At 34.7% G+C, this 25,097-nt stretch overlaps 2 protein-coding genes across 3 annotated transcripts; one reads left to right on the forward strand and one right to left on the reverse strand.

The window, feature by feature from the left end:
• The first annotated feature begins 14,997 nt into the window (after positions 1 to 14,997).
• On the forward strand, positions 14,998 to 18,386 carry LOC105776187 (receptor-like protein kinase FERONIA). Its single transcript, XM_012598713.2, has one exon. It carries the CDS (start codon positions 15,492 to 15,494, stop codon positions 18,171 to 18,173), a length of 2,682 nt encoding a protein of 893 aa, XP_012454167.2. The 5' UTR covers positions 14,998 to 15,491; the 3' UTR covers positions 18,174 to 18,386.
• A 751-nt stretch (positions 18,387 to 19,137) lies between these two features.
• On the reverse strand, positions 19,138 to 24,310 carry LOC105776188 (thioredoxin H9). 2 transcript variants are annotated; one of them, XM_012598714.2, is made up of 5 exons: positions 24,246 to 24,310; positions 23,329 to 23,395; positions 20,742 to 20,864; positions 20,278 to 20,400; positions 19,138 to 19,520 (listed from the first exon to the last, which is right to left on the reverse strand). In XM_012598714.2, exons 1-5 carry the CDS (start codon positions 24,293 to 24,295, stop codon positions 19,368 to 19,370), a joined length of 516 nt encoding a protein of 171 aa, XP_012454168.1. In that variant the 5' UTR covers positions 24,296 to 24,310; the 3' UTR covers positions 19,138 to 19,367. The 2 variants fall into 2 exon arrangements, with proteins under 2 accessions (XP_012454168.1, XP_012454170.1); XM_012598716.2 differs by lacking the exon at positions 24,246 to 24,310 and adding an exon at positions 23,985 to 24,239.
• Between the last annotated feature and the right edge of the window lie 787 nt (positions 24,311 to 25,097).

Here is a 25,097-nt window from a genome sequence, read left to right on the forward strand (position 1 = left end):
AATGCCATTCATGAGCATGAGAATGAAGAGATGAGCTGGTTAGATATTCGTCCTTATAAGCCTGGGAGTGTTCTGGACAATTGGACTGCGGAAGAAATACCGAAAGTCTTTAGAACTGTCTCAAAGTAATATTCAGAACAAACTTGTTGTTTTAGCCTAGAAATAACAAGAACTCTTTTGTGAAATAGGCTTATGTTTGAGTATTATTATTTTAATAAAACATCTTTGCAATCGTTTCGAGCAAATATTCTTTCATTCTTTCCATACAAGTATATATATTCTTTCATTTATAATCATTGCACAAGTAATTGTACATAAATCCATACATTTTTTGTAACTATATTAGGTCCCTGTATATCAACGACGTGAATGACGCCGCTACGAACTCAGAGTGTCCTTTTGAACGAAACATGTGTTTAGAGGGATCGCACGACTTTGAAGGTGATGAAGATTGTGGTTTATCTCTGGACTTGTTTATGATGGTAGAACAAGAGGAAAAACAAATCCTACCTCACAAAGAATCAGTAGAAGAAACATAATCCTGATGACTGGAATGAAGAATGCTAGAAAGCCTTTGAAAAGATAAAGCAATACTTATCCAATACTCCAGTGCTGTCACCGCCTAGCCCAGATAGACCCTTGATTTTGTATTTGACAGCGTTCGATAACTCTATGGGATGCGTGCTAGGTCAACATGACACGACTGGAAAGAAGGAAAAGACTATATTCTATCTCAATAAGAAGTTCATTGATTGTGAAATGAGATTTTCGCCTATCGAAAAACTATGTTGCGCCTTGATTTGGACAACCAAGAGCTTGAGGCAATACTTACTCTATCACACGACTTGGCTAATTTCAAAATTAGACCCTTTAAAGTATATGATGGAATCAACGGCGTTGACGGGAAGAATTGCTAGATGGCAAATCTTGCTTTCCGAGTTTGATATAGTATATGTAAGCCAGAAGGCCATCAAAGGGAGTGCGATAGCAGATTTCTTAGCTAGCAGAGCTCTAGAAGATTATGAGCCTCTGGACTTTGATTTCTCGAATGAAGATTTGATGTATGTGGCAAATGCTAAAGAGGATCCCCAAGAAAATCATTCTTGGAGATTAAACTTTAACGGAGCATCGAATGCACTAGGCAATAGGATTGGGACAGTCCTGGTGTCTCCAAATAGAGATTATCATCCTTTCACCAGTAAATTGGACTTTGATTGCACTAATAACATGGCTGAGTATGAAGCTTGCATCATGGGTATACGGGCAGCCATAGAGCGGAAAATCAATACATTAGAAGTGTACGGAGACTCAGCATTGGTAATATATCAACTAAGAGGGGAATGAGAGACAAGAGACCCTAAGTTGATCCGTTATCGGAGATTGGTTCTGGAATTGATCGAAGAGTTTGACAACATTACCTTTTGTTATCTCCCACGGGAAGAAAATCAGATGGCTGACGCTCTTGCTACTTTAGCTTCCATGATTAAAGTGAATCAGTTGGAGGACATGAAGCCCATTCAAATTAGTATTTATGATATCCTGGCCCACTGTTACAACATTGAAGAAATAGATAATGATAATTGTCCCTGGTACCAAGATATATTACTATATGTGAAAAATCACGAATATCTTGATCAGGCAACGGAGAATGATAAGAGAACATTGAGGAGATTAGCTATTGACTATGTCCTAGATGGAGAGACCCTATACAAAAGGGGAAATGATCGAGTACTGTTGAGGTGCGTGGACACTGTAGAGGCTAAGGAAATTCTAGAAGAAGTCCATGAGGGTGTTTGTGGAACGCACGCCAATGGATTCACAATGGCTAGACAGATCATGAGATTTGGATATTACTGGTCCACCATGGAAAGAGATTGCATCAATCATGCCAATAAATGCCATAAATGCCAAATTTACGGGGATAAAATGCACGCCCCTCCTTCACCTCTTCATGTTATGACTTCTCTATGGCCTTTCTCCATGTGGGGGTATGGACGTCATTGGACCAATATCACCGAAGGCTTCTAATGGACATCGTTTCATTTTTGTGGTTATTGACTATTTCACTAAGTGGGTAGAAGCAGCCTCATATGCTAATGTCACGAAGTCAGCAGTCAGTAAGTTTTTGAAGAAAGAGATTATATGTCGATATAGAATGTCTGAAAGAATCATATCTGACAATGCGTTGAATCTAAATAATAGCACAATAGCGGAATTCTACAGTCAGTTCAACATTAGACACCATAATTCATCGCCGTATCGTCTAAAAATGAATGGTGCAGTGGAGGCGGCCAATAAAAATATCAAGAAAATTGTGGCGAAAATGGCTGAAACTTACAAAGATTTGGCATGGGAAGTTACCATTGGCTTTCCTGGCTTACCAAACATCTGTTAGGACTTCTACTGGGGCAACACCTTTTTCTTTGGTTTATGGAATGGAGGCAGTTTTACCTATTGAGGTTGAAATTCCTTCTCTCCTGGTATTGGCTGAGCTAAAGTTGGATGAGGTCGAATGGATCGAATATCGGTATGATCAGTTGAACCTGATTGAAGAGAAAAGACTAAAAGCTATTCGTCATGGTTAAATGTATCAGAAGCGAATGATGCGAGCTTATAATAAAAAGGTTCGTCCCAGAGAATTTCATGAGGGGGATTTGGTTTTGAAAAAGATCTTCCCTTTACAAAAAGATTTCAGAGGGAAATGGATGTCAAACTGGTAAGGACCTTATGTTGTGAAAAAGGCTTTTTTTGGAGGCGCTTTGATTTTGAGTGAAATGGATGGCAAAAATCTTCCGAATCCTTTAAATTCAGATTCGGTCAAGAAATATTTCACTTGAAGGAAAGGAGGAATCAAAGTGAAAACTCGCGAAAGGCGCTCTAGTTTCCTAAAAAAAAGGGGGAGAGGCCAAGGTGAAAACCCGAAAAGGGCGCCTTGAGACCAAAGGGGTTTGAGTTGAAAACCCGAGAAGGGCGGCTCAAACACTGTCAGATTGGGGCATATGGTGATCCTGCCACACTTAAGTCAACAAGAAAAGGATATACGACGTCTTGGGGCATCAACAAAGTACTGTAGATCCCCTAAAAACATGTTAAATTTAGAATGATTCTTGGTTTGCACGGAGAAGTTCAAGCGGTGATATCCAAGGCACCTAGTCTTCATATTACTTGTACCAAGTTTGTTTGTTCTTACTTCATTCTTTGATGATCTTGAATACCTTTTTCTCTTCAAGACACTTGTTATTAATAAATTATTTTTCTATTATTCGAGTTATCCCTTGAATTAATTCATTCCTTAGTCAGTATCTTGATCTTTGTGCAAGCATGTGCATTAGAATAATGATTGATGGACTAATAAATTTTCACAAAAAAGTTCTATGTATTACTCTGGGAATTTTTAAATAATTTAGTAACCTGAAGCAGGACTATTGTTTAGAATGCACCAAGTTTAAAAGTCTAAATTAAGACTGCTTTTTCGAATTGGGTTGTCTAAACATCGAATGAGATGGCAAGAAGTCTTGATTGAGTAGGAAGAAGTTCCCTCTGGAAAGAAAATCCTTCATTTATGCATGAACATTTGGTAGGACACGCTGGGAATGGTGTAAAAGAGTTTCATGATCTGCATACTTGAATTACAATAAGAGAGGATTGAGAAGAGTCAAATTTTCCTACCATTGGGTTATAGTGGAATGAGGATGGTACAAGTTCTGCATCCTAGTAGATTGAGCTTTGAAGTTCACAATGGGGGGCAATTTGATTGAGTGTTTCTCTGGTGATGTCAGCCAAGCAAAAGGCGTCAACAACAAAACCTTAATAAACTTTAAATGATAACTTGAGTGATAATTCTCGAAAAATGACATTCTGCATTCATTCAAATGTCATTCATACATGTCTAGTTAGGAGCATTGAATTCATTTTGATCATAACATCCTAATCGCTAGGCATAATTAAGTTCATAGAATAGATTTTTACAGGTCATGTTCCCTAGAGAACAGATCGGTAGCCAGCAAATCTTATCTCCCTGAAGTTGCAGTGGAGTGGATTAAATCACAGATCTTATCTCTCTGAAGTTGCAGAGAGCAGATCGCATCTAGTTTTATCTCTCTGAAGTTGCAGTGGAGCAGACTAAGCAAGCAAGTCTTATCCTCCTGAAGTTGCAGTGAGGCAGACTGAAGATGGCAAATATTATCTCCCTGAAGTTGCAGTGGAGTAGATTGGAGTCGATAATCCTATCTCCCTGAAATTGCAGTAGAGTGGATTAAATCACAGATCTTATCTCTCTGAAGTTGCAGAGAGCAGATCGCATCTAGTCTTATCTCCCTGAAGTTACAGTGGAGCAGACTAAGCAAGCAAGTCTTATCCTCCTGAAGTTGCAGTGAGGCAGACTGAAGATGGCAAATCTTATCTCCCTGAAGTTGCAGTGGAGCAGATTAGAGCCGATAATCCTATCTCCCTGAAATTACAGTGGAGCAGATTAAAACCTTGGATCTTATCTCTCTGAAGTTGCAGAGAGCAGATCGCATCTGGTCTTATCTCCCTAAAGTTGCAGTGGAGCAGACTAAGTAAGCAAGTCTTATCTTCCTGAAGTTGCAGTGAGGCAGACTGAAGATTGCAAATCTTATCTCCCTGAAGTTGCAGTGGAGCAGGTTAAAGCGATAATCCTATCCCCTGAAGTTGCAGTTGAGCGGATTAAAACCTTGGACCTTATCTCTTTGAAGTTACAGAGAGCAGATCGCAAGTCTTATCTCCCTGAAGTTGCAGAAGAGTAGATTGAAGCACTAGTGCCTATACTTCTAAAGATACAATAGGAGAGAATGAGGCTACTCGAAGAAGAAGAGTACTAAGTCCAACACGACCGAGCAAAATTGGGCATTTTTAAAGTCTTTGCTCCGTTTTCGTCACACGATAATGAGCAAAGAGGGGCAGCTGTAATACCTCAATTTTACCCGGCTTAGATGAAGAAAATAAAGCAGTCCAAATTACAAGTGGGCCTATATGGCCCAAACTGAAATAAACTAAAAGACGGTGGCCCAAAACAAATGGCCCAAAACAAAATCAGAAACCCTAGGGTTTCTCAAGATCAACAGCGCCGCAAACCAGACATTGCCTTCCGAATCTCCCTCGATTTCATACCTGCACATCAAGGAAAAAAACAAAAAAAGGAAACACAATCAAAGATTCGAAGATCAAATAAAGAAACAGATTTGTTTCTTCTTTTAATTGTTTCATTCGGCTATAAAAAGCCACCAATACACTGTAATAGGGATCCGAAAATCAATAAAAGAAACAAGTATTTTCACAACAAACAGAGAGTAAACAGGAACCAAAGGTTGATATACATTTTCGTTTTACTATTTATTTTCTTTTTTATTGTTTTATTATATACTGATATAAAACGAGATAAAAGGTAAAGAGACTCACCTTGATTCGCTTCTGAAACGCCGCAAGCGGTTGAGGTAACCGTCTCCGAGGATAGACGGTCGGAAGCCGAAGAGTTTCTCGAAGTTTGGGGCTTTTTCGGCCATATTTCAAAAGATTTGAACCCAGATTTGGGGTTTAAAGGGTTGGAAAGGCCAAGAAGGGATTTTTCCCCTTTTTCGGCCACCGCAGACGGCGGTGCTAGCGCCGGAGATCGACGGCCGGTGACTGGCCGATGACCGGACCCCTGGCTGGACGAATGGAGGAGGAGAGTTTTTGGGAAAAGTTTTTTAGTTTTTTTTTAAAAGGGGCTTAAAATGATTTTTTTTTGGTGAGTTGGGGGATTTTTATAAGGTACCAAAATGCTATCGTTTTGGAGAGCCCCCAGACGCCCAAAACGGCGTCGTTTTGAGTACCTGACCCGGATCCGACCCAATCCACCTCAAGATCCGCGCGTTTTTATACGGAGGGGTAAATTGTGCTTTTAGCCCCTCTTTACCCCTCCGCCTTTTAATATTTTTATAATCAAGTTTATTTTATTTTTTTAAATTCGCCTTTAATTTATTTTTTAATTTTAATTTGGTCCCTATAGAACGATGTCGTTTTAGAGAAGGGAAAATTTCCCTTCCAGCCCCTCTATATAATTCGAGCATTTAATCTAGTCCTTTGGGCTTTATTTATTTACGGATTTACCCCAGATTTTTATTGGCAGTTCAATTTAGTTTTTTTATTTATCTTAAAATTAATTAATTTTAATAATGTAATTATTTTTTATTTTTTTATATGTAATTATTTTTTATAATCTATATGTATATATTTATTTTAGTATATATATGTATGTATACATATTAATATTTTAACCAATTTTATTTATTTATACATATATATGAATATATTTATTTTAAAAATGAAAATGTATGTATTTTTTATATACTTTATAATTTATATTTTTTTCCTTTATTTTCATAAATGCATCATGTATTATATATGTATAAGCTTCATAGCCCAAGATTTCATATGTAAATTATGTGTATGACTTTTAATTTCAATGCATATATTATGTGCCTTTTATTCTTTATATTTTGTTTACTTTCTTCATTCGATTATTAATTCATGTTTTCGTTTATATGTTAAAAGAATTGTTTTTATTTTGATCATTTATTTGATATTTTGTATGTGATTATTTTTATTATGTATATTGATTTTATTTATTCATTTATTTATATTATTTCTATGCCATTGTAATATTTATTATTGCATTGTATATTTAATGTAGCATCACATCATTTTTTTACTCGATTTCAAACTTTTCAAAATTGAGAGAATGCTTGTATTTAAGATTTTCAAGGAAATTGAGCCCTAACGTATTGGGTTCCGATTTTCTTCGTTAAATCTAACAATCGAGCATTTCTCTTTAATCAAAAAATAAGAACTCATTATTGGGAATTCAACACATTGTGTCCTAACGTATTGGATGTGACGCATTAATTTCTCGAAATGAAGATTTTTTTTTCTAAAAAATAATAAAGGAAATATTCCGAGTTTGGGATTTTGGAGGAATTGTGCCCTAACGTATTGGGCCGCGATTTCTTAAATCTTGAATAAATGGATATTCTTTTAAATTTTTATTATACGAGTATTTTGGCCTAATTCATTTTTGAGGAAATTATAATGTCGTGCCCTAACGCATTGGGTGTGGGATTTTCTTTCTTTGAAATGAAAAGGGTCTTAATACGTAACGTTTTTTAAGTTTTTGCTAAGGATTATATTCTTCAAATTTTCGACATTAAGACATTAATTAATTAACTAGGTACCAATTTTTGGGCGTAATGAGGGTGCTAATCCTTCCTCATACGTAACCGACTCTCGGTCCCGTTTTTCTAAAATTCGTAGACCAAAGTCGTTTTTAGGTGACCCAATCACACCTTAATAAAATATTGGTGGCGACTCCCAATTTTTCCAATTTTAATCGACAACTAATTTTTGTTTTTTTCCAAAAATAAAAGTTGGTTTCGACATTAATAATATACTAAGGCCTAGTTTAAGAATGCTTCTTAAAAAAATTTTGGGAAAAAGAACTTTTGGGAAGAAGCTAAAATTTTCAGCTTCTAAAAAAAAGTGCTTTTGGCCAATTTTTGGCTTGGGAGAAGTACTTTTTTTTTAAATAGCTTGTTTAGAAATGCTTTTGTCCTAAAAGTACTTTTTTGTCCCAAAACCACTTTTGAGAAGCATTCCTAAACTAGCCCTAAATAATATTAAATTTATTGTAAATCCATTGATAAATGCATGTTCTTAACCCCCCAAATTTATCCTATTGTAACCCTTAAAAGATGAACGTTCATAACCCTTAATTTCATTATCTTATAACCCCTAAATCATTTATAAGGTACTTTAATATTGGTTCTTAATATTTTGTAACTTATGGTTTTTGAAACCCTATAAATAGAGGACATATACAAGCTTATTGGATGCCAATGTGAAAGTTGTAACGCCCCAAACCTGGCCTAGAAGGTATGACTGAATTTGGAGAAATTACACCGACTCGTTCGAAAAACTATTTTTAGTACATATTTAGCAACTAGAATCTGGCAACCAACCATTAAAACTAATTGCTCAATTACAAACACACTTACGAATTTAATTAATTTGCAGCGGAAAATCTTTTCAGAGTTTTCAATTTTGAAAACCACCAGATAATGTAGACATTAAACTACTAGAAACCTCATTCTTTCACATCATCCCAAACCTCATGCAATGTGTCATGGCAAGTATATTCAAAATCAGAATGACAAACATGTAGGACATGCCGTCATACAATAACAGAAACAGAAGGCTTGAGAATCCATGTTTTGTAGAACAAATTGATCAAATCTTTAATGAATCATGACAGATTTGTCATGAAGTCACATGCATGGTAACATAATAGAATCAATATCAACCACAACAACTTATTCGGATGTCACATGTTCACAACCAACAAGGTAACACAAAACGAACCATCGAAATTAACAGAGCACAGATCATACCTGAATAAATCTCATACCTTAAACATGTCCTAAACAAAAACATATTATACGCTAACAGATCATGCTTACTTAGCTTATATCTTGTCAGACATACGTACAAATAAATGATTATACATCAACAGATCATCAGAAATTAAGTTTTATAACTTGTTTCAAATCACACAGACCCCACAGTATGTTTGATCCGAACAACGATTTGGGAAGTCTAATTCATTTTAAAATAAAAATAAAAACCAACTCACATGTAGTATAAAAAATGTTTTCTTATTGCTTTCGTAGAGATTCAAACACAAGATCAAAAGGTATACGTAAGCTTAACCATTGGACCAATAGGCTCATTATTGTCATTAATTGAGCAAAAATAATATATATACCAGATGCTCAAGAATAGGGGTTTAGCTAAAAGTAGCAAAAATTCAAGAAAAATTATTCAAACCCAGAACCTCGCACACACAAACACAACGCTTAGCCATTAGACCAGATTAATTCACTTGCCACAATTCACAATCTTAACTCAAACTCAAGACATAACTACTCTTGGTTTTTTTAACCCAATTTCTTTTAACCCAATTTTTGGGATATTAAAAAAGTTGAATTATCCTTTCATCTTCTGTTCTTTTTCTTGTTCATTCTATATTTCTTTTAAGTTTTATAACACGTTATACGAGCCTCTACAAGTTCATAGTGAAGTTCATGTCATTGCGATTAATATAACTTGCTCGCAAATCTCTTGTTGAACTATATACAGTATACATATTTTCATCCTTGTTTTAATTTGTTCATCATATTTTTATAGAAAGAGAAATATTCAAAGCATACAAATCAATTTTTCTTCTTTTCTAAACTATTTTGGTTTATTCACCAATTTTTAAACGTTACTAAAAGAAATTTCATTATTTCAATTTGTTTTAAGTTATTGTTTTGATTATTTCTCTCTATGCCAATGTTTGTTTTACAAATTATTATTCCATAAATTTGGTATAAATAATTGTATTATTTTACTATTGAGAATGTTTATTATCATGATCTTTCTCAAAGTGATAGTTCTTTTATCGATGATCAAAATTACCTATATTATTTCCAAGATCTTAGACGACAAGATGCAAAGTTTTTCTTGGAAGTTTCTTTTATTTAATGTTTCATATTTGGTTTTTTTAGCTAATTCATGATCAATTATAATTGTTTTGATTAACTTATTTTATTTTTATGATCTTAGATGGATGGTGAAAGATTTATTATTTGTATGGATTTTGATTTGGTGCTCTTGACATTGGGGTGTCTTAGTATCATATAAGTTATTTTGAAATAAAAGTTTTCTATCGATGAGTTTTGAGTTTGATTACTTTTTTATAAAATCATCAAGATTCAACGTTGAACAAGAAAGTGCTATTAAAACTTTCAGAGAAAAAAGAAATTAAGGTAAATTTCACTTATCACATTACATGCTTATATGTACTTGTATTTTGTTCATAAAAAAATATTTTTCTTAATATATGCTATTTGATAATTACTTGGTAATTATATCGAATGGTGATAGATTAATTTTAATGTTATAAATTGATCAATTTTAAATCATGATTCATAATATTATCGGTCTTTTTATTAATCAAGGCCTAAGGTTCATCATAATATGCGACATTACATCGGTTCTTAGTCATCATTAAACTAGTTATTTTATATGTTTATTTGATGCTTTTAATTATATATATAACTTTTCTAAATTCTAGACATCATATGTTTTTGGATTTTGATATTGTTTAAAATTCTCTTAATCAAGAATGATTAAAGTTATTACATATATTAATAAGATCAAAATTCTTTCACACCAAACAATTAAATACTATTTCACATCAAACATATTGTTTGTTTAAAGTCATTTTAATGACAAATTTTGAAGAATGTCTAAATTGATTTTTGGGTCGATTCTAATATAGAATTTCAAGTATAGTTGTCATTTTTAATTCTTGAATTATTTTGGTTAAAAACATTTTATAAATTTAAAATAAGAATTAATACATTAATTTAACCATTGGCATTTCTATGGACCTTGTTTGTATTAACTGATTTTTGTTTGATAAGAAGCATAAAAAAAGGTTGTGTGGTTTGATTTTGTAAATGCCTTTTATTTTTCCAACTGTACAACCCTAACAAACTTGTTACTTTTGTAGAGATGTTAAAGGTAGTTCATACACTTTATATTATTCCATTTGTTAATTATTTAGAGAAACGATATGGACAATTATTATAAATGGAAAGGTTTTAGTGAACATGAAATGTATTATTTTGAAGTAAATTTCATGTATGTCTATAATGGTTTATGAAATTTTTGCTAGCACTAACATTTTATCAAGTTTAATATTTTAGATGTCAGTTTTATCCATACGTTTGATTTACAATAAACTCCATGCATGACTTGACTATTTCTTTCTAGTTAATTAAAGATGCAAAACTCTTGTGAAAAGGTTTTTTAAGTATTCCGAATTGATCACATGCCTTCTTACGGCTAAACAAGATAATAAGTTATTCGTTCCATTGGTTTGCTCCATTCCCCAAAGTGAATGTAGCAATACATAATAATTATAAAAATGAAACTTATTGTCATTATTGACGAATAGATAAAAAAATAAGATGGATGATTCGAAATGTTGTTACATGTTCATTCTTAGAATATAATGATCAATGATTTATACTAATTAATCAATCCTCAAACGAATGATATCTATATAATTTTATTGGTAAAAATATGATATATGCTTACATTATTGCTCGAATTATTTTTTCACATTCCTTGAAGTGAATGTTTGCAATAAATATAACAAATTTTATAATCAATTTTGATCATTAAAGTTAATTTGGACATTTAAATTTTTTGACATATTCCTTGAAGTAAATATAACAAATAATTGTTTGCAAATTATGTTTCTTTTATTGAGTTAATGACATTATGGATTTCACATCAATGTAGACATTTCTAGAAGTAAATGTCACAATATTGCTTATATGTGGATACAAAGTAAAAGAATGACAATAAAATTATCAATTGTCAAAATTTATATTTACATTATTAGTACAATTGAAAAGTATGTTAAAGTAAACTAGAAGTTTCTTGATACAAATACATTTACTACTTGGTGTGACCAATTAAACCATCTTGGATTATATATGATCGAAAATTAATTGAGAATACATATGGATATTCATTAAAGAACCATAAGTTTCTTTAATTTAAAGAATTCTCATGTATTGTTTGTTCTCAATGATAATTGATTATTACAAACGCATTAGCTAAAGTTGAGATTTAATGTTTTGCATTTCTGAAATGAATATGGGTCCATTCATCCACTATGTGGATGATTTTGATATTATATGATTTTGGTAGATGCATCTACAAAATAGTTACATGGTTATCAACTCGCAATCTGTCATTTCCGAGATTGCTTGTTTAAATGATTAATTTTAGATTATGCAATTAAAAAAATTCATCTTGCTAATGCTGGTGAGTTTGCGTCCGAAACTTTCAATAATTATTTTATGTCAATTGGGATAAAAGTTGAACATCCTGTAACTCATGCTCACACGTAAGATGGTTTAGCTGGATCATTTATCAAACGCCTTCAACTAATAGCTAAACCATTACTTATGAGAACAAAGCTTCCTATTTCAACATGAGATTGTGTTGATTTACATGTTGTATGTATCAAGCTTATAAGTTATAAATACTCCCTATTACAATTGACTTTTGGTCAGGAACTAAATATTTCTCATCCTAGAATTTTTGGATGTACGATATATGTTCTAATTTCTCCACCACAACGCACAAAGATGGGTCCTCAAACGAGGTTAGGAATATATATTGGTTATGAATCTCCTTCTATAATTAAGTATGTTGAACCATTAACTAGAGATTTATTTACTACACGATTTGTTGATTACCACTTTGATGAAACAACATTCCCAACATTAAAGGGAGAGAATACAAATTTGGATGTATAAAGTACTTGAAATGAATTATCATTGTCTAAGATCCTCATACAAAGCAATATGAACCAGAAGTTCAGCTAGTAATTAATTTTACAAATCAACAGTTAGATTTATTTACTAACCTAAAGAGAATTACAACATCTCACATACCAGTTGAAAATGCTCCAATATGAATTGATGTCCCAATAAGGCAAACTGTTAATACAAAAGAAAGTAATCCATGCTTGAAGTGTGGAAGACAAGTTGGTTCCAAAGATAAAAATCCTCGTAAAAGGAAATGAGCAAACATTCAAGATGGTCATATAGTGGAGGTAGGGGTTCCTGAAGAGACCCATGACATAACTAATTATAAAACTCAAGAAGAGATTCAGGTACATGAAAGTGAAAATGAAAATTATAAAAATAAATATATCTCGATAAGTTATGTCAATACAAGAAAAATATGGAACCGAAAAAATATAGTTGTCGATAATAATTTTGCTTATAATGTTACTATTGAAATAGCAAAAGAAAATGAGAATCCTAAGGTTAAATCTTTTGTGAATGTAAAATAGAAAAGGTTAACCAAAATAGAAATACGCAATTCAAGCATAATTGAATTTTCTAAACATGAGGATATAAATGGACATTTATATGAAAGCGAAATGAGAAAAATGAAGTCATAAGATATAAAACACGACTTGTAGTACAAGGATTTTCTTAAAGACATTAATTAGTAAGAGACATACTCTCATGTGGTACATGCAATCACATTTAGATATCTTATTAGTTTGGTAGTGAAATTTATATAAAAATCCCCGAAGGATTTAAAATCTCAGATGGATATAGAGTTCCCCAAAAAAATTGCTCGATAAAAAATGATCCAATTTGTTCATGTGTTTTTATAAAAAGGTCTAGATCAAATTTTGTGATCACTTCTGTTTATGTTGATGATATAAATATTATTGGAACTCCTAAAGAGCTTCAAAATGCAGTAAATTGTTTAAAAAAAGAATTTGAGATGAAATATCTTGGAAAAACAATTGTTTGTCTTGGCCTGCAAATCGAACATTTAAAAGATAAAATTCATGTCCATTAATCAACTTACATGAAAAAGATCTTAAAGAAATTTTACATGGATAAAGCACATCCAATGAGTATCTCAATGGTTGTACGATCATTAGATGTGAATAAAGATCAATTTATTCCTTGTGAGAATGATGAAAAGTTTCTTAGTCCTGAAGTACCATATCTAAGTGCCATAGAGGCATTGATGTATGTTGCAAATAATATAAGACTTGATATAACTTTCATTGTAAACTTGTTAGCAAGATTTCGTTCTTCTCCAACACGTAGAAATTGGTATGGAATTAAACATGTATTCGGATATCTCAAAAGAACCATGGATATGAGATTATTTTATTCAAATGATTCAAAATCCTTATTAGTCAGTTATGCTGATATTGGATATTTATTGGATCCACATAAAAGTTGATCTTAAATGGGATATTTATTTAAATGTGGAGGTATTGTCATATCATCACGTTCAATAAAGAAGACATTAACTATTGTCTCTTCAAATCATACAAAAATAATTGCAATGCATGAGGCAAGCTGAGAATGTGTTTGGCTAAGGTTATTGACCCAGCATATTTAGAAGATATGCAATCTGTCTTTACAGGAAAAGATGTCAACTATCTTATACGAAGATAATACAACATGTATAGCTCAATTAAAGGGTGGTTACATCAAAGACATTGCCAATCACAATGTTTAAAAGACTAGTATACAAGATTGAATGTGTCGACTCAAATATGTAATGTGATGTTGCCATTAGGGGGAGTCTAAAACACTGTTGTACTCTTTCCTTTTAACTAAGGTTTTGTCCCACTAGGTTTTCTTGGTAAAGGTTTTTAATGAGACAACTTGTAATAGGAGATTGTGCACTCTTTTTCCTTCATTAAGTTTTTATCCCATAGTTTTTCCTAATAAGGTTTTAATGAGACACATTTCATTGATGGACATCCAAGGGGGAGTGTTGTAAATCCAATGATAAATGGATGTCCATACCCCCAAATTTATCCTATTGTAACCCTTAAAAAATGAATGTCCATAACCCCTAAATTTATTATTTTATAACCCTAAATTACTTATAGAGTAGCTTAATATTGGTCCTTAATATTTTGTAACTTATGATTTTTGAAGCTCTATAAATAGAAGGTATGTACAAACTTATTAGATGCTAATGTGAAAGTTGAATATTTTTTATTTTTTTTGTTCTTACCTCTGGTTGATTCTATATTTCTTTGAATTATAAAATTTCAATAATAATATTTTTTGAAAGGAAATTTCGGTAATACTATTATTAATGATAATCTTACAAAGTACATGGGAAAAATTAAATATAACGCATGAATAATGTCTCACCAAAAAAAAAGAAAAATGCATTAATTGCAATGAAAATGCAAATGGATCACAGCTGAGGTGCATGATCTATGCACATACAAACAAGTTGGCAACGGAAAGGGAAAAACTGTAGAAAAGAGCGCCTTACAAAAAAACTCAATCAATCAATGTATCTGATCTTATCTCACTCTCATCCGATCTTCAAACCCTCATCTGTAATATTTAAACGCGTTCAAGGCTGTTCTTGTCCTTTCCACATGTGTTTTCATCACCTCCGCCAGCTGCCTAGCTGTAGGTTGTAGCACTACGAACTTCCCATTTCAGATACACACCATAACTCAAATGTTGGTTCACTCACCTACTATCTTTCTTTCTCCAATTATTAAACAAAATATGACCTAATATCTCTTCCTTACCATCTTCTCCCATTTCACTCACTCAGTTTCTTTCTTTCTTCGGCTTCCAGAAAAGGTAAAATGGCTTGAAACTCTCTTCATTTACACGGTATTTGACGACCAACTCTTTTTTTTGGGGGGTTGCCTTTTGAGGTTGCTAGCTTGTCCCTTGGATCTCAAATCTTTACACTCTTTTAGCTAAGGAATTCTGGGCTTGCATTCATTTTTTCATTGCTGCTCAAATATTAAGTCTTTTCTTTTTCTGTCTCGGATCCCGCATTATGAACTCATGAGGAACTCAGTTGATCCCTCCTTTCCGATGTCTGTTATAATTTTTTTGTCCTTGCTGTTGCTGTTGTTTCAACTTGTCTTAGCTGCTGATTATGTACCAACTGAGAAAATCCTCCTAAATTGCGGCGAAAAATCAGAGCTTACCGACAACGATAATCGGAAATGGACTCCGGATTTTGGGTCCAAGTTTCTGGTCGGAACTGGGAATTCCGTCATTTCCCGAGCTGCCACGCAAGATCCCGCGGTCCCCGAAGTTCCTTACTTGACCGCCCGGGTTTTCCGCTCTAACTTTACCTATAGTTTCCCGGTCGTAGCCGGTCGGAAATTTGTTAGGTTGTATTTCTATGCTAATTCATATGATGACCGGAATTCGAGCAATGCTTTGTTTTCCGTCACATCTGGTTCTTATACTCTTCTTAAGAATTTCAGTGCTGCTCAAACAAGTGAAGCTATGAATTACGCCTTTATTGTTAAGGAGTATTCCATCAATGTAGATGGTGACCGCTTGAACTTGACATTTAGTCTCGGTTCGACCCCTTCCAATGCGTATGCGTTTGTCAATGGGATTGAGGTTTTGTCAATGCCTGATATTTATAGTAACACCGATGGGATAACGATTGTGGGGCAGAACTCACAGTTCACTATCGATAACAGCACAACTCTCGAGAATATTTACCGGCTGAATGTGGGTGGAAACGATATCTCGCCTTCTGGTGATACAGGTCTGTTTAGGTCTTGGTATGATGACCAGCCCTACCTTTTTGGGGCTGCACATGGAGTTTCAGGAGCTGCGGATCCGAATGTGACAATCGATTATGGTACCATGCCGAGGTATATTGCACCACAAGATGTGTACACCACTGCTAGATCCATGGGGCCAAATGCTCAAGTGAACTATAATTATAATTTAACCTGGTTGTTCAGTGTTGACTCTGGATTCTCTTACTTGGTTAGGCTACATTTCTGTGAGTTTACGGATAACATTACTAAGGTTAATCAGAGAGTGTTTGATGTCTTCCTTAACAACCAAACTGCCGAGCAAGGTGTTGATGTGATTGCGCTGGCAGATGAAGTTGATGTTCCTGTGTTTAGGGATTATGTGGTCATCGTTCCTGGAGGGAATTCACAGCAGGATCTATGGCTTGCATTGCATCCAGACCCAAGTAGCAAGCCCCAGTATTATGATGCACTCTTAAATGGTGTGGAGATATTCAAGATAAGTGACCCAAAAAGCAATCTAGCAGGGCCCAATCCAACCCCTGGTCCAAAACAGAATGTAGTTAATCCATCATTGGCTTTGCCATCTAGCCAAGGTCATTTGAAGAACCAGAAAGCAATTATCGCTGGGGGGGTCAGTGGTGGACTGGTTCTAGCTCTTGTTATTGGTTTCTGTGTTGTTACTGCATCACGTCGTCGAAGGCATGGAAATTATACGAGCCCGAGTGATGGTCCATCAGGATGGCTTCCTCTTTCATTGTACGGAAATTCACACTCTGCAGGTTCAGCAAAGACAAATACTACAGGGAGCTATGCTTCATCCCTCCCTTCAAACCTTTGCCGGCATTTCTCATTTGCCGAGATCAAATCTGCCACAAAAAACTTTGATGAGGCTTTAGTCCTTGGGGTGGGAGGTTTTGGCAAAGTTTACAAAGGAGAAATTGATGGCGGGACAACTAAAGTTGCAATCAAGCGTGGCAATCCGCTATCTGAGCAAGGTGTGCATGAGTTCCAGACTGAGATTGAAATGCTTTCAAAACTTCGACACCGCCACCTTGTTTCGTTGATTGGTTACTGTGAAGAGAATTGTGAAATGATCCTAGTTTATGATTATATGGCTCATGGAACATTGCGTGAACATCTATACAAAACAAAAAAGCCACCTCTTCCTTGGAAGCAAAGGCTGGAAATATGCATTGGGGCTGCTCGCGGTTTGCACTATCTCCACACTGGTGCCAAGCACACTATCATTCACCGGGATGTGAAGACAACAAACATTCTTCTCGATGAGAAGTGGGTGGCAAAAGTTTCTGATTTTGGATTATCAAAAACTGGCCCCACATTGGATCATACTCATGTGAGCACTGTCGTGAAGGGTAGCTTTGGCTATTTGGATCCCGAGTATTTCAGACGACAGCAGCTAACTGATAAGTCTGATGTTTACTCTTTCGGGGTTGTCCTCTTTGAGATCCTGTGTGCACGTCCAGCATTGAATCCTACACTGCCGAAGGAGCAAGTGAGCCTTGCAGAGTGGGCTGCACATTGTCACAAGAAAGGCATCCTAGATCAGATTATGGATCCTTATCTGAAAGGGAAGATAACACCGGAATGTTTCAAAAAGTTTGCCGAGACAGCAATGAAGTGCGTGGCTGATGAGGGAATCGAGAGACCATCTATGGGTGATGTGCTGTGGAACCTTGAGTTTGCCTTGCAGCTGCAGGAGAGTGCAGAAGAGAGTGGGAAGGGAATTGGTGAAATGGACATGGACGAGGGGAGCTATGAAGGAACCTGTAAAGGGAAGAAAGATCCGAATGCATCCCTGGGGTATGATGGTAACATAACTGATTCTAGGAGCAGCGGGATGAGCATGAGCATCGGTGGTCGCAGCCTGGCTAGTGAAGACTCAGAGGGTTTGACACCTAGTGCTGTTTTCTCACAGATCATGAACCCTAAAGGGCGTTGAGATGAGAAGTGCACAAGTGATTGTTGCATGACTTGAGCATGGCATGGAATGGAATATAGGAATATTGAGTTTTGTTGTGGCATTCATTTCACTTATAATTAGTATAATCTGCTTTACATATTCACTCTGATAATATGTGTTATAATCCAAGTGGGGTTGTTGTAACTTGCATGTAAAAGAAATATAAGAAAAAGGGTGGTCCTATTATGTAAACCTCTAATGGTCAATAGTCCATGACATGAGAATCACTTTTATTCTTCCATTAGAAATGAAATATATTTGAATTGTGCTGAAAAGAAAGAATGAGCTGGCATTGGCATCGCAAGAAATTAGAGGGGAAGGCCCTCTGCCAAAGTGTTTTCAATTAAAATAAAGTGATGTGATAGGAAAGTAAGGATATTAAGGTATTTTAATTCAAACAAGGTTGACTCATTATGTTATAAAATTGAGGCTGTAGAATATTGTTTAAGGGTCCACACTCCACTATGGAATGGAGACTTGCCACCGAATGCCCCACTTTTTAGTATAAAGGCAGAAAAGGGTCCATCCAGGCTCTCCTCTGACACCATCCTAATTGGGATCATCACTTTTCCTTTAACAAACCAAAAACACCAAAGCATACATCACTTTCTTTTTAAAAAAAGATAATTACAATAAAATGTTGAAATCTGAAAATCTGAATAGTTAATTACAGCTACTTCACCCATCTGTCTACTCTACATCTATATGAAGCTATTTATTATCATACCTCATAAAAATGTATATTTCCGTACAGATTAATAGTTTCTTTTTTAAAAAGAAAAAACCATACACATCCACCTATAGTGGAGTTACAAAGTACTTGTGTTCGAATCTTTAGTTTGCCATCGATTTGATCGATAGACAATCCCTATCCCAGACCACTTGTCAAAAATATAAAAAGAACAATAGGAAGAGTAGTAGCATATCACAAATCACATGGACGTGAAAAAGAAAAAAAAAACCTTTGAAAAATAGAGTGAATGAAGCTGCACAACCTTAACAAGGTCATTGATAAACGAGGGTCGTTGATGCAACCAGGCATTGCAAATATTACACTTATATAACAAACAACAGTTTACAAATACACCCCATTCAACCAAAGCTCACAACAACACAAACACAGACACAAAAGAAGGTACTGCCAAGTCTTTGAAACTGGAAACCTCACAAATGTCATTTCCCATGATTCCCCACCGAATCTAGAACAGCAGTAAGCTTCTTCTGCAACTCTGGCTTGTTTGCTCCAACAAGCTTGTCTATTTGCTGCCCATCTTTAAGAAAGAAAAATGTAGGAGTGGCTTTAATATCCCGTGAGGTGCTGAAATCCTGTATCACCAATCAATTTGGCTTCTTTATAGTAATGATAGTAGTATAAATAATCAACTAAAATGTCACTTTTTTGCATATACATACATATATATAGATTTATCTCCCCTAGCTATATGTGGAGACTGACCCACTGCTCACTATTATACAACCCTAAACTTTTTCTGCCTGATTCGAGCCTGCGAGTTATCAAGATAAAGCTAATAGAATGCTTGCCCGCTTGGGATCCTATATATTTGCTACTAAACCTGTCATTGGATGGATCAGGTTTGCTTTGGGTCGAATCAATCTAGTTTGTGCCAATTCAAGTTTTAAATTTTTTGGTGATCTTAGTTCAGGTCAGTTTTAGGTTCAGATCAGGTCATCAAGGGTTAGAATCATATCAGGTTTTGGTCACTTTAGGTTTAGGCCATTTCGGGTGAGTAGTTGGCTCTTTATGGTCAAATTGGGCTCATGTTTGATTGATCACGTTGGCTTGATGGTCAGGTCCACATGAACAGGTCTATTTGCTACTGATAATTGAGTGAATGACTGCCACTCATATATATCGAGCTAAATTTGGTTTTTATGCAAGGCGAAGCTGTTGATAAGACAATTCCACTGACAGTACCAAAAGAGTAAATTGTCAGGATACAGTCCATATAGCAGACCACTCTTTTAATCACTAGACAAATGAAAAAGAATATAACGCATACAGAAACACACATGACATGCATATATAAAGTTGGAGGTGGCAGATAGACGTTTCAATACTTACAGTTAGTTCATCAACATCTATCAACAAGAACATCAGAGAAGGGTGCTTCTCTGAGAGTTCACAATAAAATGGTGCAAGCATTCTACAAGGCCCACACCATGTCGCACTGAAGTTTGCAATAACCTGATAAATCATTGGGCTTTAGACATTAGATAAATCAAGGGATTCATAAAAACAACAAATTCTCAAGTAAACATGCAAGGCTTATGAGTGAACTCAGGGCATGTAGTCTTTCCAGGAAAAGGCAAATTAAAGGAGAAAGGAATCCATAAAGAAGCGGCCATCGTAGATATAGCTATTCACATAGAATTTTCATGTGTGAGAACATATTAAAACGGATAGAGTTTTACTCCCAAGGGTATAGAAATTAAACGAAGAGAGGTTTGAGAAATGATGGGAAATCCTCTAGCATCGTTACTACTGCCCTGTTACCTTGCCTGAGTAGAAAGTAATAAGAAGCTTACAATCTTGCCATCTCTCTTTGCTTCAGACAACTTCTGATCCCAATCTTCTTTAGAGGTAACCCGGTGCACATTTCCACCAACAAACTCAACAGCCTGTTCTGAATCAGATCCGTCAGACTTATCCTACAAGTAACACAGGTATCAAACAACTTTAACCAGGTAGAACTGATAACCCACGCAGGATTGCAGTAAGTGTTGAGACAAAAAAAAGCCGGTAAAGACTAAACCATCATCTTTGTTAGTTAAAAGAAAACATCATTAACAAAACCATTGAATGGCTTTCTCGGACTGAACCCCATTCCCGAAGGCAAGACAGTAGAATCTTTAGGCATTAGACTTATCAGTAGTATGGTAAAATGTCTGTTTTCTTTTTTATAAATAAATGTTAAACAGAACTTTTACAAAAAATAAATGATAGTTAGTCAACAAAGAGGTCTAGAAAACCAGTTCACCTGAGAAACTATATAGCAAACACATGTATATATATTTAAAAAAAACAATTATGGCCTATTATTAGTGTGAACAGTTTGCAACAAACACTACCAAAAAAGGAACAAAATGCCGTAGCTATATAAGAACATATAAACGGTAGGATCTGCATATTCTTCAGCTCAGAGTTCTTGCATTTTTAGCTTTTTTATTTAAAGTTCTCGAACAATTGTCATCATGACTTTTGTTGATATAGGTCTAGGTTGTGCAGGAGAAGGGTAATTCACACAGTGATGCTAAGAGCTGCGTATGGTGGTTAAGAAGCTAGGAAAGGTGCTTTTGGGTTTTTGATGGTATTTTGGCAAAGTTTGGGCATGTAAGTGTCTTTCACAATTCCTATAAGGCTTGAATGGGATGGCCGTATTTGCTATCGATCCTCATCAATTTCATCATCTTCACAAAGAAATTTTTATATCCTCCCGCATCCTTTCTCCATTCCCAACATTGTCAAACCCATCAGTTTGCTTATCAACTCAACACCTATGTTTCATCGTAATTATTATGAATGGCCCTTTATCATCATCATTCAGCCCATTCCCACAATCACCAGAACCAACTCTATTCCCAAAATTGTCAAACCCATGAGCTCTAAAAATGCTTCCCTCATCAGATTTTTCTATGCTTATAAACTCAACACCCATGTTTCTTTTACCATCATCATTTAAGCCCATTTCCGCTATCACCAAAACCGACTTCCCTTGCCATTGTTGACACACTCATTCCTTTCATATTCACCATTTTACCTTCTTGCTTCTCTTCACTTCCACCATCCCTTCTCAAACATATGAAGTTGGACAATTCCTTCTTTGTCAACATAGCTTTCATTCTCAGCTGTTTGAACTTGGCCACTTGTTGCTTGTACCAACAATAAGGTCAATAGAATTTACCCATATAATCAAATTCGAGTTTCCAAGTTATGCACACCTCATGGAAAGCAATTGGGCAGCCATTTTTGCTGCAGACCAAAACCTAGCCACTGCTGCTATTGCATTTAATACAATACTCTCCTTTTAACCAATCACCAACAATGCAGTCTCCAGCATGGCTTCCTCCTGCACATCTATCCACCATGTTGACAGAATAAAGAATTAAAACATTATCACCATCATCATCATCCTACTCACCAACACCATCACCCACCTTGTCATCAACATCCGCATGGACATCACTTTCTTTGCTGTTGCTAACACACTTGCTCCTTTTAGGTTTACTATTTCATCTTCCTCTTCCTGCGTCCTTTCTCCATTCCCAACACTGTCAAACCTCTAAGCTCTAAAAATGCTAAGGATGCAAGTGGAGGAAGATGAAATAGTAAACCTGGAAGGAGCAAGTGTATCAGCAATGATAAAAGAAAGGTGAGTTTTGATGATTGTAGAAATGGGCTGAATGATGATGATGAGACTACTGATCGATGAAATACAACAGGGTGTTGAGTTTATAAGCAAAGAAAAATCTGATGAGGGAAGCATCACTAGAGATGATGGGCTTGACAATGTTGGGAATGGAGAAAGGGTACAGGAGGACCGACGGCAAATACGACTATCTAGTTCAAGTCTTGTAGGAAGTGTGGAAGACATTTAACTACCCAAAATCTGCCAAAAAAAACACCTTTTGAACCAGCATATCGGGCTGTAAGCACCACAATGTAAACCACACTTCTCCACAACCCAGACCTGTATCAACAAATGTCATGCTGACAACCGTTCAACAGCTTTAAATAAATGCAAGAACTCTGAGAATTTTAAATTGGATGAAAAATGTTTCAGAACAAATTTGCATGTCCAATAATGGACGTAAAATATCAGCAAACTTTAATTTTGAAAAGTTTCAGAATATTTTTTGGTTTATTTAATTAAAGATTCATTGCATCTTGGCCAACATAATTCTCTCATCAGATATATTATTAAGTCATTAAAAACTCAAAAGACCAAAGGATTATACCCTGTTCTTGCTGCAGTACAGTTACTAAACCTATCAAAATGTTATTCACTAATAGATAAATAAATGCAGAAAACCCGAGAACCAGAACGATAACTATTAGGCGAGAAAACCAAAATTGCATGCTATAAAATAAATAAAATGTGCTAAGAGCACTTACCTTAGAGAAGCAATGTCCCATATTTGAAAAATGCCAAAACGCCAACTGCAGCAATGTATCAGTACCCCTGAAAGTTGGGAAGACATCAAAGTCCAGACATTGCAGACTAAGTCCATGGTAAAGAAACAATTTTAACTATCAATTTATACACAATAATCAATCTTAAACAAGTTAAAAGTAAATCCACACTACTTCCACACAGGCAATAAACTTCAAAAGGCATAATAGCTGTATTATTTCCTAATAAACAATACTTGGATAAAACCCTAAGGGTATGTATTTACATTTCTGAACAAGTTACAGTCCATCCTGTTTTTCAAACCCAAAATTATGATATACAAAACCAAATCATGCTATTTGCTTTCTCAAATCCTTGCCAATAAAGCAAAAGAAAATCCTCCAAAAATGAAATTCTCATTCGATTGAACAAATAGTCAAAATGCAACAACAATTCCAACGACATTTAGACATAGCTTTTTCACTTGAATTATCAGAATTTTAACAAATAGCAAGAAAGGAAACAGAAAAGTAAAAGAGTAATCTGAAAGTACTCTACAAATGGAAACAAAGAGAAAAGCAAGCTAGGAATGCAAGCTAAGAAGATTAATAGAACACCCGTCAATTACCAACTTAGAACAAAGCGACGGCTAATTTACCTGTAAAGATTAAGGCTTGATTTTCCGATTAGATTGGTGACAATAAAAAGAATCCAATACTAGATGCGAAAATTAAAGTAACCTTGCGGTTTAAGGAATCTAATGAAGTAGAAATTAAATAAAGAATGAGTAAGCAGAAAATTTTGGGTATGAAAAGCTTCTGAAAAATCAATGAAGGAAACAGAGTAGTAGATTAGAAACCCAAAGTCTCCAACACAAACAGGAATAGAGTCAAGCACGCTCAAGCTTCGAAGGACTGACCTGTTCTCTGACTGTTTAGATCCTTGCCTTTTGCATCTCAATTTACTCATATACCCCCATGTTTTTCGCTGTTGCCAACAGGTTGAATTTTTCTAGTTTCTATTTTATATTTTAGAATAACTAAAAATTTTTAGATCAAAATATGCCACTAATTTCTAAAATATTCTTTTTCCGACTAATCCTTTATTACAATTATCGCAAGATTTAGTTATTTTATTTATATAATTAGTATTTTTTAATTAAAATTTACCTATTAAATACATTCATAGAAGCAAATTTGGAAGGAAAAAAAAGTAATGGGTCAATAATTGAAAAAATAAAAGATTTAATTTTTAATTTATGCTCCGTAAGTAAAATAATTAATGTTGTGGAACAAGAAATTTTCAGTGCTGAAATCCAGTTGTTCCATTCAAGTCTGTATAATTTAAAATTAATTAAAGAAATTCTTAAGCTTCAAGCTATACCAACAACCCTATTATGAGGTTGTGGTTAAAGAATTACGATTCGTTTTACCTAAAGTTTGGCAACTGTTTTCAGTTGCCCTAAGGGTTGGGTTGTCCATTTATGGATATAACTATTTGACATGATGGTTTCTTACCTCAACTCATCAGTCCCTGCACTTTTCAAAAAATTTGAAATTCAATCTCATACTTTCTATTTTTTAAATTTTGACCCTGTTAAATGTTTTTTATTAAACATATTAGTGTGAAATTTTGAAATAAAAAAAGTGATATTATAATAACTTGAATTTAATAAAAAAATTTAACAATTTTAATATAGGGACTAAATTCCAAATGTTGGAGGAGCACAAGGACTGATGGCATATTTTTAACTGTTAAAAATTTTGTAGTC

This window comes from Gossypium raimondii, chromosome 10 (assembly GCF_025698545.1).
Source record: "Gossypium raimondii isolate GPD5lz chromosome 10, ASM2569854v1, whole genome shotgun sequence".
Classification (NCBI taxonomy): domain Eukaryota; kingdom Viridiplantae; phylum Streptophyta; class Magnoliopsida; order Malvales; family Malvaceae; genus Gossypium; species Gossypium raimondii.

What these genes read in the sequence shown, in the direction of transcription:
- LOC105776187 (XM_012598713.2), top strand. Translation starts at nt 15,492, where the DNA reads ATGAGGAACTCAGTTGATCCCTCCTTTCCGATGTCTGTTATAATTTTT.
- LOC105776188 (XM_012598714.2), bottom strand. Translation starts at nt 24,295, where the DNA reads ATGAGTAAATTGAGATGCAAAAGGCAAGGATCTAAACAGTCAGAGAAC. An exon ending in CAAAGAGAGATGGCAAGATT is followed by an intron (nt 20,401 to 20,741) that starts GTAAGCTTCTTA and finishes ATGATTTATCAG; the next exon opens with GTTATTGCAAACTTCAGTGC. An exon ending in TAGATGTTGATGAACTAACT is followed by an intron (nt 19,521 to 20,277) that starts GTAAGTATTGAA and finishes TTGGTGATACAG; the next exon opens with GATTTCAGCACCTCACGGGA.